Here is a 16,425-nt window from a genome sequence, read left to right on the forward strand (position 1 = left end):
GACCTTATACTCACACCTCTTTATGTTTTTTTTGTTCACTACTTCTTCTTCTTCAAATTTTAATTTTTCATTCTACTTTTATCATCATATATTTCAATAATTCTATTTTGTCATCACATTATTTCCTACTTTTTTTTTAATCTTTCGTGTATTTTTTATTTAATTTTACATTCTCTTTTTATTATTAAATTTTTCAACAATTTTTTTTGTTCTCGTGTCCTTTGTTTTTTTTTTCTTTTTGAAATTTAAGACCATTTATACACATCCGTTAATTTCTTCATATAATAACTACACACTTTTCTTTTTTACATTTTTTCACATAATAAAAATATATATTATGTTTTTTATTCCCTGAACTTTATTTTATTAGAAAGCTCAAATCTTTTAAATGAAAATTAGTACTTTTTGTTCTCCAAAAGAAAAACATTGAAGTGTAATTGAATGAAAGAATTTAAAAATTTATTTTGCTCAATAAATAGATATGGTTAACAAAAACAAGATATAACTAACTATTTATTAATATCTTGTTTGAATAAGCATGTTACTAGAGTGAATTTTTAAAGAATTGAATATTAGTCTATTAGTTTCCAATTGTTAATTTTTTTTATTGAAAAAATATCAAAACAAAAAATAACAATTGTCCCATCTATAAATTTTCACAATATTTTAGAACATAAAACGTGGTTTCAAATTAAGAAAAAATAATAGTTATCCAATCTATAAGACTTGATTTGAAATTGTGGAAAAAAAAACCGAAGGGAGGGAGACAATGTCCAAAACGACTAGGTAAATTTCAAAATATTGAAGAACTTTTGTCAGCGTACGAATTAAATATTATTATAATACATAAAGAGGAAAAGAAAAGAAGTACTAAAAAAATGGGAAAAGGAAGGGGCCGATTCTTTGACTCGGTATCAGCGACTCGGTCAATAATATAAAAAACCCAGAGTCTGACGTGGCACGTGGTGTGAACGCGCCAGAAAGACCAATGGAAAGGAAACTGTGTCCCCTGGGCTCCGCTGCCCTGTCGGGCGCGTCGACTCCACTCGCCCATTTTCTAAGGTCAAGTGTAGCCCACGCGCTATCGTTGACAAAAATTCAATTTCTTTACAAATACCTCTCATGACTTTTTGCTCCTTCCGTACCAACACGTTGTCTTTGGACTTACCAACTTTGACCTATTTCCATTAATTTAACAATTTCCAAATTTTAATATATATTTTTTTAAGTCAACGTGTCGTCTTGCTCGACAAATCAGTCGTCGTATGAATTTTTGATTATTCAAACCCAATAAAAAAAAAAAAGAAAAAGAGAAATTGCGAAGGATAAGAAAAATGAAAATAAAAGTAGGTGTTTCCTAAGATAGGCCGGAGGCAGATAAAATTAAACCACCGCCAAATCTGGTTAAAGGCAGTTTATAGAAAAAGCAAAGATTTTTATTTTTTATTTTTATTTTTTATTTTTAACTTTTGCTGGGAAAAAAGAAAATGGGGAAAAAAGACGATGAGATTATGCACATGTGGCCTTAACCGGCGGGCGGCGGCGGCGGCACCGGCACCGGCCTGGGGTCCGCGACCAGCTTAGCTAGATGCCTTTCTTTCACAAAAGCGCTTCAAATTCTCGGCTTCAACAGAAGTTACCCGATTCTGAATTTTCCGTTGTTCTACCGGAACCGCTCGTTCAGCGGCGGCTCACCAGACAGAGGAAGCTCCGGCATCTTACGGATCGAGACGTTGGCTTTGAATACCCTCGATCATCTCCCGATTCCCCCGATTTATTGGCCAAACCTAGATCGCCTCTTGGAGGTTCCGAACGTTGGTCGTCCTCGCCCTTGCCTCAGCCTTTGCCTCTGCCGGAGTTCTTTCCGGTTCGGAGCCTGGAGTCCGGTTCTTGGAGTTCTGGTCATGGACGTGTTGGATCGCCTGTTGAAAATCCGGTCCGGTGAGTTTTCTCTGATTTTGACTTGACTTTTGCCCTACGAATTGATGATATTTGCGTTTAATTTCCTTCAATTTTTGTTTTTCTTTTGATTCTAAATTGTAAAGGGGGAGAATGGGCTTTTTGATCTAATTTGTTTCTTTTAGTAATTCTGCTATTAAAACTGTTAGGAAGAGCTCTGATCATGGGACGACGAATGTAAGTAGAATTTTGGGCGACAATCAAAGGCGAGTTGCTGTAGATTTGACCTTGGAAGTTGTTAATGGCAATTCAGGAGGGACTGGGGCTACGACATTTACAAGCCTTCAAAGTCCCTCTGTGAATTCAGGGAAATCGAATCCGAATAAGGAGCTTCTTTTTGGTTGTTTGGATCAGCCTCCAAACAACAAAGGCAGAGGATCCCCTACCTATCCGAGTAATGAAAGGGGTAACTACAATTCAACACCTAAGAATTCGTCGTCAAAGAGTGCGCCAACGAGCATTTTACCGAGTCCTGCTGTTAGCCCCCGAAGAACATATACTGGAAATCCTTTTGTTTCTGGTTTGACTCACCATGAATATCAGGAATCTCCTTCCAATAATTCTCCTAAAGTACCACCCCTTAAAACTGCACTTACTTCTCAACATTCTCCTCTCTATAGCCCGACAGCTCAAAGTTCCGTAAGCAATCCTAGATCTCCTAATGATATGGCATTTCCCCTACATTCTAAGTTGTTACTAAAAAATAGTAGTATAGATCGGGCTGAAAGCCATGGCCATGTCAATGCCCATCCATTGCCCCTTCCTCCTCCGTTAGTAGCCCCTTCACAAGCATCTCCACAATCTATTCCGTCAAGTGTTCATCATGTTATTGAGAAGCCATACACTTCATCTATGAAAGGTCAGTGGCAAAAAGGAAAGCTAATTGGGCGTGGTACGTTTGGAAGTGTTTATCTTGCAACCAACAGGTTTGAATGGAATCTAAGCTTTGCAATGTGTAATTAAGTGTTTAATGAACTCCTCCTCATAGTTTATTTCATACTTTTCAGAGAGACTGGAGCTTTATGTGCAATGAAAGAAGTTGATCTCATTCCTGATGATCCTAAATCTGCTGAATGTATAAAGCAACTAGAGCAGGTATTCAGTCGTACTTTCTCGAATCCTCATTTAGCCAGCATGTGTCTGTTGCTTACTTAAATCCTGAAGATTTTATGTTCTTAAGAGTAGTTCTCGATAACGGAGATGTTTACTAGCAACCTACCATCTTTTTTCTCTGTCTATACTATCACGTAAAAACAAGCATATGGCTACTCAAATCCTACTTGAGAGGACCAAGTTCAAATGAAAATTTCAAGTTGGAACTTGCTTTTTCTTGCTACTCAAATAAAAACAAGCATATGGCTACTCAAATCATATCATCTATACTCTTTCAAGCTTGCTTTTTAAGGGCTTTGATGCAATAAGTTGTTGGAAACCGAGGTAGTATGGGATGTCTTTGTCCCACATTGGTTAGAATGGGATGACCAATGTGGTACTTAAGTGACTTGGCTCTCCCATCCCAATAGCTAGCTTTTGGGGTGTGGTTCTCCAAGGTGCCTAAGTACCTAACAATGGTATCAGAGTCCGTTGTTGACGTTCCAGAATGGAACCGGCAGAGGGTTCTGACCGGGTGTGGCCGAATGAAGTACTGCCGAGACGTTGACTTTCCGGGATGGGATATTGTTGGGAACCAAGGTAGTATGGGATGCCTTTGTGCCACATTTGTTAGAATGAGATGACCAATGTGGTACTTAAGTGGCTTGGCTCTCCCACCCCAATAGCTAGCTTTTGGAGTGTGGTTCTCCAAGGTGTCTAGGTACCTAACATAAGCATTCATAGATCTAGCAATATATGTGATCATAAGATGTTTTCCAGCCATATAACTTCTTTCTTGTCTCAGGAAATTAAAGTTCTCAGTCACCTTAAACATCCAAATATTGTACAATATTATGGAAGTGAAACAGTAAGTGTTCTATCTTTTATCTTTTCTATCAGGAATTCGTTTAACCATTTTTGACAACTCTAAAAGTTGGGTTCCTTTTTGGAAATGTAGATTGGTGATCATTTCTATATATATTTGGAGTATGTTTATCCTGGGTCAATAAATAAATATGTCCGTGAACGTTGTGGAGCCATTACCGAATCTATTGTTCGTAATTTCACCCGCCATATTCTCTCTGGACTGGCTTACTTGCATAGCACAAAAACAATTCACAGGTGTGAGACAAATTCTTTCTTCTATAAACAGATAATCTCCGTGATAAGTTTTTCATTCCCATTGTTAAACATAGGTGAAATGGCAAAAGAAAGTCATTGGATATGCTTTTGCTTTCTCTAAACTATATATATAGTATTTAATTGTGATTTCTATAGAGATATCAAAGGTGCAAACTTGCTAGTTGATTCATCAGGCGTTGTCAAACTTGCAGATTTTGGGATGGCAAAACATGTGAGTTTTCAAGTGCTAATGAATATCATCTTAATTGTTTCCAATAGTTTGTTCCTTCAAAAGTCACAGTATGGCCTCATTTTTGCAGTAACTTCTTTTATGAACTTTGGTCATTGTATCTTCATAAGAATTCTGAATATCTTGGAAGAGAATAAGATGTTGCAGATGCTTCAACTCTTTGTTAACTATCTCAACTTGTGTGCTTTACTTTTCATAAATTCTCTAATATTTTTTTTTCTCTACTCAGCTGACTGGGCAGTATGATCTTTCATTGAAGGGTAGTCCGTACTGGATGGCTCCAGAGGTATGTGTTACGGTTGACTTTATTTTTTAAACAGCACGTTCTCTTATAACTCTCAATTCATTTCAGGTCATAAAAGCTGCTATGTTGAAAGATGCCAACCCTGACCTTGCTTTGGCAGTTGACATTTGGAGTCTAGGTTGCACCATAATTGAAATGCTTAATGGAAAACCTCCATGGTGTGAGTTTGAAGGGGTGAGCCTGTTATGTACTTGTTCTTTCTATTTTCTAGACCATTGAAAGAGAGAAAATAACTGACTTTATTTGTAAGGGAAGAGATATAGAGAATGATTTGTCACTTTCTTTAGACAAAATTTTAGCTGCTGACAGGTGAGCATAGGATACATGCCCAAAAAAACAAAAACAAAAGGAGTTTAATTACAAGTTGGTCTCTGAATTTTGAAATTTGTGTCTATTTAGTTCTTGAGTCTACAAGATCCTTGACATGTTCGAAATTTTTAAAAAATTAATTAATTGATTAGATAAGTTTGAACTTTGTCTAATAGAACCTCAAAATTTCAATCTTGTGTCTAGTAGATTTGTATAAGTCAAGGACCTATTAGAAACAAAATAAAAAGTTCACAAATCTATTAGACACATTCAAAAATTCAATTGCCATATGGACACAAACCTCAAAATTTAGAGATTAAACTTGTAATTTAATCAAAATAAAATTAAAGTAAAATGAAGTCAGCAGCTAAGTTAACCCTTTCTCCGAACTTCGTCGTTCAACGGAATGCTACGTTTTTTTACTTTTCAGCATCAAGCTATGTTCAAGGTGTTGAATAAAACCCCAGCTATCCCAGAAAAGCTATCTCCAGAAGGGAAAGACTTCCTCCAGTGTTGCTTTCAGAGGAATCCAGCTGACAGACCAACAGCCATGGTCCTTCTTGACCATCCTTTCTTAAGATCCTCAAATGACTCAAATGTTTCAATCCCCACGTCATCATTTTCAACAATGAACCTCTTGGTTAGTCTTTTTTAGAATTTTTTTTTATTAGTTTTATCGCATAAAAACATCTCATTTATTTTTGCACTCTATGCTCTCTAGGAAAAATTGTCGAGTCCGAAGGACCCCCTTAATCCCAAAGGAGATCAGGCACAAAACTCTCCTGGAACTTCGGCTTCAAACAATTATTTGCCGTGCCGTAGGTAGCTATACTAAGCTCTTGCTCATCCACTTATGAACCATATAGTGATGAAGCCCACGCTTGTAAATATTCTCTTTTTAGTTTCTTCTTCTTGTTTCTCAGTTATCCTTAGATCTTGGTGTCAGTTCTTGTAAGTTTTCCTTGCAACTGACTCCCATTTTTAACCGAATCGCAGCCCTTCAACGAACATTTCAAGCAATGTTCCTGCCAGTGCTGTTACCAACCATCACTTTTCTATTTCAAGGACTCATAAAAGGGAAGTGCCGCACCTCTGAGCTACAGTCGTGGATATTTACAGGCAAATATTCGAGGAAGTTAGCTGTCCTCTCATAAGACCACATGAAGCTGGGATAGAGATCATCTTTCCCCCTGCCTCGTTAAAACGACAGAACTCATTCTTTCTTAAACAAACTGTCATAGGTCTTAGTAACCACCAAACTTGAGGTCTTTGTCAACGTTAGGGCGATCGCCCTGACATATTTTTTGTACTTACAGAAAAAGAATATCACCCTTGGAAGATGGTACTAGGAAAAGAAGAGGATAAAAGCATTCTTTTTGTACTCATTCTATAATAAGCAGGATTAGATTTGAATCTGTATATATTTAGTTTGCATTGTCGCTCACGTTGCTACAAAGCAACTCACACAAGGCAAAATGACCCTGACATCTCAGTTTTGTTTTAGCTCCCCCTCCTTTTCTTGCTTGGTAGACTTAAATTTCCCTCTTCAATAGATTATACCATTCCAGACCAAGCAACAGCAAAAGAGCAATAAATGGGCTGAAAAAATCGCTATAAATTTGAAAAACCTCTTGATCTTGTCTGATATCCAAACTTCATTAATTCAAACTTCACGACTGTGCTTAATCATGTGGGTTGGAGCAAAGGAAAAAAGAAAACCAAAAAGGAAAAAGAAATGAGAGATTAGAAATATGTTAAATCAGCAGTTTGATAATTTGCCAGAGGCTTCACGTGACGGTACTGGCATTTCAGCCAATGTTACGTAGCCAGTTTCTGTAGGCCTGGAACAGATTCCATAAAATTATGCTCTATTTGCACTTATTATTTGTTTGTTTTCCCATTTTATAGTAAAAAAACAGTAACTTTTGAAATTATGTACAGTTAAGGTTTCTTTTGGGTAGATTCTTTACATGAGCAAGAACAAGAATAGGCCTGTAAATAGCTCATTTGGGTCATTTGACAATTTGTTTATTCATTATTTAAAAAGCAAAAAGAAGGGCACAATCTGGGAAAGATATTGGACTTTTAACACTCCCAAAGATTCCAACTTTTCTGATTACATTGCCTTTTTCTTTTCGTCCTTTTACAGTGCTCAGGGTTCTTATTGTTTCCATCAAAATATTACAGTAAAAGAAACATCTTTTTCTCCATTGGTCACTCTTTTGTAATTGCTTTTGCTTTTCTCTTCTTCTTTACTCCATCTTTGATATCTCCTCGCCATTACAGAGTGACTCTGTTTTCTTCAGCTTTGGATTTGCTGTTAAAAGATAAAAAGGAAAAAGAAGTAAATCCAGTGGCTTTCGCCGGAGCATTACATTATAGTTCTTGCTCCGGCCAAATGTCACTCCCAATTGAACAACAATCGCCGCCGGCGGCGGAAATGCAGCAAAATTATGGCGGCCATCCGGGCAGCGGCTCTGTTGGTCCGGTTATCGGAGTCCTCGTCGTCATCATTGTGTTCGCCGTGGTCGCCGTCGTGGTCGGGCGGCTGTGCTCAGGAAGGAGCATAATGGGTTACGGCCATTTCGACTTGGAGAGCTGGGCGGAGACAAAATGCTCCTCTTGCATCGACGGAAGGATCAGCCCACCACCGCCGAGGGTTGATGGTTGCGCCGCCGCCGCCTCTCTTCCCGCGGGGACAATGGCGGCCCGACCCCAGCAAGAAACCAAGCAAGAACAAGAAGAACCAGCTTCTCAAAATCCACCTGCCAACGCTTGATTTTCTCTGTAATTTTCTCTTTTATTTCTTCACTTGATTCTTTTTTCTTCCGCTGTCAAAATTAGAAGAATTGTGAAACTCTCTAAATTATAATGCCATTTTTCTATCAGCTTTGGTCCATCAACTTCGGAATTTTGATTCTTAGTACCAACTGCAATTTAGGGAGAATTTGATGTTTGATTGAAATTTTGGTCGAGGGCTTCTGTTCGAGTTCACACTTTGAAGTTAGATGGTTGATTTTCAATATTTTTTTTTTTTAAAAAAAACATTAGAAAATGTTTTTTTCCAATGAATTAGAAAATTTTGTTATTTTGTATAAATGATTTTCTTTATTTTTCTATTTTTGAAAATCTCCTAAATTAAATGGTTATTATTAGTATTCTCAATATATATATTATTCCGATTTCCCTATCTTTTTGCAAACTTAGTTTTTTCTTTTAATTTTTTTTTGTTAAACTATAATATAAAAAATACCTTTGAATTTTATCATTGGTTTAAGAAATACTCCCGTCATTTCCAAAGAGAATATAATCTTCACCTTTAATAAACATTTCAGAACTTTCTAATGAAAGAATAAAGAATATTTTAGATTTTAAAACGAAAATTGAGATTCAGTGTGATAAATTTGAATATTAATTTTTTTTTGAAATGTTTATAAAAGATAGAGGATAATTGATGTTTAAAACAGTAAGGGCATTTTTTAAGTCCCATTTGGTAATTATTTAAGTCTCATTTCGTAACTATTTTGATTTTTTTAAAAAAGAAATTAAGTCTATAAACGCTACTTCCACCTCCAAATTTTTTGTTTCATTATCTATTTTTTATCAATGATTTAAAAAATCAAGCAAAAATTTGAAAACTAAAAAAAAAAAAAATATATTTCAAAAGTTGCTTTTATGATTGAACTTTGACTAATAATTCAACCATTATACTTAAAAAATAGGAGGAAATAGACTTAATTAAAAAAAAAAAAAGATGATTACCAAATGAAGCTTTGATTTTTTGTTTTTGAAAATTAAATTTATTTCCTCTCAATTTCTTTCCATCTTCATTTTTCTAGGATAAAAAAGTTGAATTCTTAGCTAGATTTTAAAAACACAACAGATTTTCTAAAACTACTTAAAAAAAGTTTTTGAAACTTGGTTCGGTTGTTTTAATACATTAGTAGAAATATATAACTAAGCAAGAAATTTAGAGGTGGAAGATGTATTTGAAGCCTCAATTTTTAAAAATTAAAAGTAAAAAAATCAAATAATTACCAAATGAAATCTGAACAAATGGTAAAATTCAAGAATATATTTTATAATTTATCCATAATTTTTCTAATAGTGAGGAAGAGGAAGATAAAAGTTTAAAACCTGCAAGTTATAAGATTTGATAAGTATAGTAAAAATGGGAAGTAATTGAACTCTGTCTTGCATGGCAATTTTGAAGAGAAACTTTTGTTTTGAAAAAAAAGGGAGAATTAATTTATCATTTTTTTTTTTAAAGAACAAACTTCATAAAAGTCCAAAATCATTAGGGCAAAAAAAAAAAAAATCACTAACGATAACGTCGCACACCTAGCTGATGAAGTTACCAACAAGAACTCCTTGATTACATTTAATCTAACTATAACAGAGATTAAAATAAATGATTAAGGTCTGATTTAATAACTATTTGATTTTTTGTTTTTTGTTTTTTGTTTTAAAAATTAAGTCTATATCATTGACATTTTTACTATAATTTACATTGTTGAATTTTTAACCAAATTCCAAAATCCAAAAACCAAAACATTTTTTAAAAACTATTTCTTTTAGTTATCAAATTTTGACTAGAAAGAAATTTAGATATAATATTCATAAATTTAATTTTAAAAAAGAAAGACAAAAAAATAAAATGGTTATATTTATTATCCCTTTTACAGCATGTTGAAATTCTGATAAGTTTGGTTTAAAATGGAAATATTCCTTTACTGCAAAGATAAGGACAGGTTATGTTGGGAAGCACTAACATCAGAGCACATTAAATGCGATAATCACAAGTAACAACCAGCTTTTATTCAGCTAACGTGCAGTGGCAGATATATGCAACAACTATGAATTCAAATACTCACTACCAGCATTCAATTTTCTACCACTTCTTCTGTAAAGATTTGGTCCCAACTAGTTTGGAGAGTTTTAGATTAACCCATAACCATCGAATAGGTTTGACATTGCTGAACATAATTATTATATGTTTAAATCCGAATCAAATGAAATGTAAATTAAAATGTGTCAATTTATTTTGACTTTCCAAAGGAGATGTTTGTATGAATATGAGGTCACTTTAGAGATTACTCCACACATTCTCTGTAGTGTTCTGGTCCCAACAGTTTGGAGAGCTTAAGATAAACCCAGAAATAACCATGTTGCATTTAAATCAGAAGCAAGTGAAAATATAAATCAAAATGGATCAGTTATTTTTGTTAGGTTTTTAACCTTGTTTTCAGTTAAAAAAGTTTGAGATGCTTGTGTTAATATGAGCTCAAGCAAGTGATTAAAACATCCACTACTTTTCTTGATATCCTGTTCAAATCCCAACACCACATTTGATATACTCTAAAGAGGAGCAAGAAAAAAGTAAGAGATGCTTGTGTAATTAATAAACTAGTAAAAGTTTGTTTCTAAAGGCTAACTTTGGAGACAGCAGTAGGCGGAGCCTCTTCTTTGACACAAGTTCCTAGGTTTGGTTTTTAAATATGCAAATGTTTGGTAATAAAGATTTAGAAAGTCTATTATCCATTGATTGTGTGGAAAATCAATCTACTGTAATTTGATATTCCTAAATAATTTGATGCAAAACTTGTGATGAAAATCAAACTTAAAGGGGAGTAGCTACTATTTCGTAATCAAAGAGGACTAGCTACTATTTCCTAATTAATAGGCTTAATTTTAAAAAACCAAATGATTGTCAAAACGAGGCCTAAATGTTCTAAATTCTAATCTAAACCATTTTTATTAAAAGTGATTAAAAAAAGGTGCTCAAGCTATATGCTGAACTCACCCAAAGATTTGCCCCTAGATGTCTTGGTAAGTGAAATTAGAGTTTCAGCTGGCTGGTGAACACACCATTTGAACCAGAGGCCACACATCAAATTCCCAAATGTAAACTGTGATGTGCAATTTCAAAAGATGTGTAGCCAGAGAACAAGCTCTGCTTTGAAAGTAACTACAATTCTTACCAAAATCCATTTGTTCAACATGGTGGCTTATTATCTGATTCAGGGAGTGTTCTTCGGTGCTTTCAGTTTGATAAGATGAGAAAGTCCTGCAATTACAAGAAGCCGACTGCTAGGAATACCCGTCTTTGCAAGCGCCTTGCCGTGTTTGTCCAGCAACACGAAGCAAGGAACGTATCTGATGTCATAATGAAGAACCTGCATAAAGATGTAAGCAAAACCATCAGAAGCAGTGCTAACCCAGCATTCAATCAAACACAGGAGATCTTTCAGTTTATACTATCGATTTCCAGGAAATATTAACAAAACTATTGAAACGAATGTAGAAAATGGTTGTGAAGAGATTATGCGCTCTATTATATGGTTGATGTACAGACTAATTTGCTTCATTATTAAGATTTCATAGTTGCAAACAGTATTTTCAACCAGATGTGCACTGATACAAGCTGCAAGATTGATCTGAAAATGAAAATGTATCAGAGAGATCTGAAAGTTATGGTTAAGAATAATAGATCGACTTACTCACCTGAAAATGATAAACAGTGACAATATGTTCACCGAGAACACAATTTTAACAATTAACCAGAAGTCCTAAAGCCACAGTTGATATATAATGTAATGTAAGAGAGGAGATTTGAGCACCTCAGGCAGCCATTTATAATTCTCTGCATCTGCCATCACAATATTAAGCCAATCTGAATTCCTTGCTTCCATCTCCATAACAGTATTAAGCAAGGAATTGCAAAGGAAACATTTCGGTGAGTAGAACTCGATCACGGTGGCTTCTTTCCCACTGGCTAATGCTGCTGCAAATGCTCTATTTTCTGCTTCCCCTTGCTCTTCAGGAGTTAACATTTTTCTAGACTGAGAAATATTATTTCCACCAGTTGAGGCATCGAGTTGCAATGGCTTAAAAGTATTGATCCATGGAGGCGACGATTTTGAAACTTTATTTACAAAATTGAAAGCAAAGGTACCCACATTTTGCAGCGATTTGAACAGCCAAGGACCCTCAAACGAACAGTCAAAGGGATTTTTGGGGTCTACGTCCCATGGCCATTTTAAGCAAAAGAACGGTTGTTTGGGTGTTGATCCCATTATAATCTTTAACTTCCCTCTTTCCCTATCCTCTAAAAACTCACCCTACCCCTGCCAATGAAACTACCATAACTGAAAAGTGAAAAAATAAAGGATTCCAATATCTAGCCAACATAAAAGGTTAGTCGGATTAAATTAAATTTAGTACTGAAACTTTGACGGTTATAACAGTAGAATAAGCAAAATATTGATAAAGTTGCTGTCAGCACAGATACTGAGGCGAGAACATCTATTAAATAGAGAAAGATGGGACAGATGTCCAAACATGATAAGATAAAAAATAACATAACAACCAACAATAGTAGAAATAACAACAAATACACGGACAAAATAGCAAAATACATAAATCAGAAATACATTCAAGAATGCATATATCGATATAGTCTCTGCACTCTTACAAAGTTTCAAATCAATCACTGAACATTTTTCCCTATATCCATGAATATCTAGGTAACTTATAGCCAATTCAACTGATCTCATAAGATAGTAAACTTATCCTCCAATATATCCAATATAGGCCTTTTTAATGAATAACCGAAGTTTCATTCAGAAAAAGTGAAGAGAATACAAAGCTAGCACAGAAAAAGTAAAAGGGGCAACATCATTGAATTTTGAATTTGACACTGTATATAATCTCTACCAAATAATGACATAGCACGCCATAGAAGACATATGACATGATGAACTTGAGAGCTAGATAGAATAAAGTGGCACGAGCAAAGTACAATGTGTAAAATCTTTTTGTAGGGTTATCCACTTTCCTTTTCCTTTTGTCTGCTATATCAAAGTTAACTGCTAATATCTGAAACTCGCCACACTTGAGCCATTTCAATGAATTTAAGTCCATATTCAAGGCATGGTTGAGGTGATTTTCAAATCGTTAAAACCACCTTTGTCAAGTTTAAAATTACTCTCCAACATGTTGTTAGATAATATAATATTAAATTTACTTTCACCCATTAGCTTAAGCTTTTGAGTCAATATGGTATTAACGCAGGTGGTTCAGGAGGTCTCGTGTTCAAACTCCAACAATGTTATTTCCTCCCAACTAATATTTGGTTCTTCTACATATTTTAAGCCCATAAGTGAGGGGAGTGTTAGATGATATAATATTGAATTTACCTTTACCCATCAGCTAAAGTTTTTGGGTCAATCAATGATTTACGACATGTGTTTATTCCTTATTTGATTTTGAAGGATTAAAAAGCATGTTTAACAATTATTCTAAACTTAACTGTTTTCAAATTCCTCCAAACATGGCCATAAACAACGGATTACCACTGGATTTCCTATCAATTTCATTGTTCAATATATTGAAGTGATTATCTTGAATCTTAATTTCTTAAACCACCGATTGATCCGATACGTAAAATCAAACTTAATCTTATATCATCTAATACTCTTCTTAATTGTGGTTTTGTAATACGATGAATATCCAACAAGTGTAAATCAATATTAAATGAGGGAGAAAATAATATTGCAAGAGTTTGAAACAGGAGCTCCCTGAACCACCACTTTGATATCATCTTTTAAATCACCAATTGACCCAAAAGCGATTTGACAAATTTAATCTTATATCATCTAACATAATTCAAAAATTCCAGTGGGCTTAGAATTCAAAACCCAAGAACATCTAATAGACTAATACCTAAGTAAAAAAGAGAAAATGGGGGAAAAAATCAAAGGGAAACGAAGAACATCTAATACCTTATTAAGCTTCCAAAAACTGGGTACTCAAAAATGGTGAGTGAAAGACTGACAAGAGTTTAAGATGCTTCGCCTGGAAAAGAAGGGCATTAGCTCGTAGCAATTTCACACACTGAGGAGATGCCACTTGGAATTCCTTTGGGTAATTCGTAGGAGACAAGGAGAAGGATGTGAAAATGGCAACAGCTAACAAAGCAGAGCGAGCTGTGGAGATGGTTTTTCTGCCCCCATTCTCCTTTTTTTTCGTTTTTTCCTTCTTTTTTTCTGAGTTCGTTTTTTTCTGTTTCTGGAAAAATGTTCGTTTAGGGAGCCGTAGGTCAGAGTTGGGAACGCGACGTCATTTTCTGTTGTTGGGCCAAGTTATTGGGCCTTATTTTTGGGTGTGTTTAAATCTTGTGTGGGCCTAAGTACTGTAAGCCCATATATGAAATTTTGCCATGGACTGAACTGCAAAATCCACACTTTTTTTCCCTCTTTTTTTTTGCAAAGGTATACCAAATCTACGCTTATTTTGTAAGAAAATCAATGGGTCATCATCTCCATTGATGTACGAAAATCAGTAAATTTATGATTTTTTAGAACTATTCAATTATAAATTATTTTTACTGAATTATAAAGTTCTTGGCAATAAAATTTCTGTAATCATCTATTTTCTTTATTATCCAAAAATATTTGTATAAAACTCTAAAAAAAAAAGAAAATTAAGAGAACGAGTAGCAACCATTTTTTTGCAAGCTCACAACAACTCTACAAAGAGTTAAAAAAAAAAGTTTAATATATTTTATAAAAAAAAAAAAAAAAGAACAAAAATTTTGTTTGGTTGTAACATATGATTTGACAATTGAGTGAGTTACGTAGAAAACCCTCATAAAAATAGGGTTGTAATCCAATATGTACTCTAAATATTTTTTTTTAATGATGTATATAATAGCATTATACAAATTCAAGGTTTAAAATATTAATGTTAATAGAAATATCAAGGTCTTAATTTTACGAAAAATTTTGATAGAAATGTCGATAAAATATTGATTTAGATGGATATTTCTGGAAAAATTATAAAAACAAAAAATCAAAAAAATAAATTTAAATTAATAAATCAACATTTTATGATTTCCAAACAAGTTAATATTAGGGGTGTTCAAAAAATCCGATAACTCGACCAACCCAGACTACCCAACCTAAACTGCAAGGGTTGGGTTGGGTTAGATATATATATATATATATATATATATATAAATAAAAGTTAAAAAAAACAATCAAATTAAAAAAAAAATCGGTGACCCAACCCGGCCCAACCCAAAAATTTTGGGTTGGGTTGGGTTAACCCTCCAAGAAAGAAGTTCATTATTAGGCAACCCAAATTTTTGGGTTGGTCCACAAAAATTTTCCAACCCGACCCAACTATGTACACCCTAGTTAATATATCTATTATTTATATTAGTGACATTTTGATGATTATTTTTTGCGTTTTGTAGGTTTTTTTACAATATAATAAAAATATTGATTCACCCCTATATCGATGTCGAACTCGTGGAGACGTGGAAATATCAACCAAATATATATATATTTTGGTATTTAGATGGAAATTTAATAATGAATTAATGAGTTAGGGTTGAACATTACGCAACACATGAAACTAAGGGCCTACTGGACATGGGTTCTTTTGAATAACATTCTTCCATATTCCAATGTTCAAATTCCCAGTCTCTACTCGCATCTATGCAGGTACATTCACAACGACTTCAGATCGTCAGAGCTTGTGGCCGGTCCAACGCAATGAACCGGTGAGGGCTTCTCGGTTGGGCTGGACCTTTTGGATTACACGCATCATCTACATTCACCTCGATTACACCAGCGGGCTGCTTCTTCCAAACTGAAGGTATGGATAAAACATTGTTAATTGATAAATCCGGGTATATTTCTTGATGAATTTTTCATGGAAGAAATTTCAGAGGCATATTTTTTTAATCCAATTAACACTAATTGCAATGTTGGCAATAGGTTTATTATGGATGAAACAGTTACAATCAAACCAAAGTGCCCAACATACAATTGCAACAATTTAATCTAGCTTGAAATATTTCTTCCCTCTCCAATGTATTAGAGATTCAATTTCTTAATATTTAAGAAAGGATTTTGAATATTTAAACGTTGATTAAGAAATGCTTATTAATTTCAACAATATAAACCTTCCCCTAATATTTGTCTAAGTAGAAAAAAAAGTGTCCATATCGATAAAATTGTGTGTAGATCTCCATTCGATAGAACTATTGAGGTTGGTAACATAACAAGTTTTAACATTTTATTCAGATTATTGAATTAATAAAGATGTCACTTTTATGAATTTATAAAGTGTTATTCTTAATACTTACAGTAACTGCATATTGGTCATACTTTTGTTGATAATATATATTTCGTTGACGTTTTAATGCTACATCGAAAATATTTCTTTACTTTTATTCTTGAGACCCCGATTTATACAAATATCAATGGAAACTCTAATTCAATTTAAGAAAATAATATGTTTAATACATTTAGAAAAATCACAACTACAAAATGAAAATTAAAGTTTAAAAGACAAACTAGCCAAAATGTTTCAACACCTT

General features: G+C 34.1%; 3 protein-coding genes across 7 annotated transcripts; 2 read left to right on the plus strand and 1 right to left on the minus strand.

Annotated features, from left to right (window-relative positions):
* Positions 1-1,327: 1,327 nt before the first annotated feature.
* LOC120076046 (mitogen-activated protein kinase kinase kinase 5-like) lies at positions 1,328-6,539 on the plus strand. Of its 3 annotated transcripts, none has more exons than XR_005481492.1 (11): positions 1,328-1,941; positions 2,085-2,885; positions 2,967-3,054; positions 3,857-3,919; positions 4,010-4,173; positions 4,330-4,405; positions 4,653-4,709; positions 4,776-4,901; positions 5,467-5,676; positions 5,758-5,919; positions 6,033-6,539. XR_005481492.1 is itself a non-coding variant. In XM_039029826.1 (11 exons), the coding sequence occupies exons 1-11, from the start codon at positions 1,589-1,591 to the stop codon at positions 6,130-6,132; spliced, it is 2,139 nt and encodes a 712-aa protein (XP_038885754.1). In that variant the 5' UTR covers positions 1,330-1,588; the 3' UTR covers positions 6,133-6,539. The 3 variants fall into 3 exon arrangements, 2 of the variants coding, with proteins under 2 accessions (XP_038885754.1, XP_038885756.1); XM_039029826.1 differs by having other exon boundaries at positions 1,330-1,941; positions 5,758-5,858; XM_039029828.1 differs by having other exon boundaries at positions 1,331-1,941; positions 2,109-2,885; positions 5,758-5,858.
* An 895-nt stretch (positions 6,540-7,434) lies between these two features.
* Positions 7,435-7,815, plus strand: LOC120076044. Its single transcript, XM_039029824.1, has one exon. It carries the CDS (start codon positions 7,435-7,437, stop codon positions 7,813-7,815), a length of 381 nt encoding a protein of 126 aa, XP_038885752.1.
* A 3,012-nt stretch (positions 7,816-10,827) lies between these two features.
* Positions 10,828-14,118, minus strand: LOC120076025. Of its 3 annotated transcripts, none has more exons than XM_039029808.1 (3): positions 13,820-14,118; positions 11,657-12,163; positions 10,828-11,212 (listed from the first exon to the last, which is right to left on the minus strand). In XM_039029808.1, exons 2-3 carry the CDS (start codon positions 12,110-12,112, stop codon positions 11,057-11,059), a joined length of 612 nt encoding a protein of 203 aa, XP_038885736.1. In that variant the 5' UTR covers positions 12,113-12,163; positions 13,820-14,118; the 3' UTR covers positions 10,828-11,056. The 3 variants fall into 3 exon arrangements, with proteins under 3 accessions (XP_038885736.1, XP_038885737.1, XP_038885738.1); XM_039029809.1 differs by having other exon boundaries at positions 11,657-12,175; XM_039029810.1 differs by having other exon boundaries at positions 11,657-12,184.
* Positions 14,119-16,425: the final 2,307 nt, after the last annotated feature.

This window comes from Benincasa hispida, chromosome 4, assembly GCF_009727055.1.
Source record: "Benincasa hispida cultivar B227 chromosome 4, ASM972705v1, whole genome shotgun sequence".
Taxonomy (NCBI): domain Eukaryota; kingdom Viridiplantae; phylum Streptophyta; class Magnoliopsida; order Cucurbitales; family Cucurbitaceae; genus Benincasa; species Benincasa hispida.

Bases quoted from the DNA above. Each gene is read 5' to 3' on its own strand.
- LOC120076025 (XM_039029808.1), bottom strand. From the start codon at position 12,112: ATGGGATCAACACCCAAACAACCGTTCTTTTGCTTAAAATGGCCATGG. The intron at 11,213-11,656 runs GTGCTCAAATCT...ATCTTTATGCAG, and splicing joins ATTATAAATGGCTGCCTGAG to GTTCTTCATTATGACATCAG.
- LOC120076044 (XM_039029824.1), top strand. From the start codon at position 7,435: ATGTCACTCCCAATTGAACAACAATCGCCGCCGGCGGCGGAAATGCAG.
- LOC120076046 (XM_039029826.1), top strand. From the start codon at position 1,589: ATGCCTTTCTTTCACAAAAGCGCTTCAAATTCTCGGCTTCAACAGAAG. The intron at 2,886-2,966 runs GTTTGAATGGAA...CATACTTTTCAG, and splicing joins GTTTATCTTGCAACCAACAG to AGAGACTGGAGCTTTATGTG. The intron at 5,859-6,032 runs GTAGCTATACTA...ACCGAATCGCAG, and splicing joins AATTATTTGCCGTGCCGTAG to CCCTTCAACGAACATTTCAA.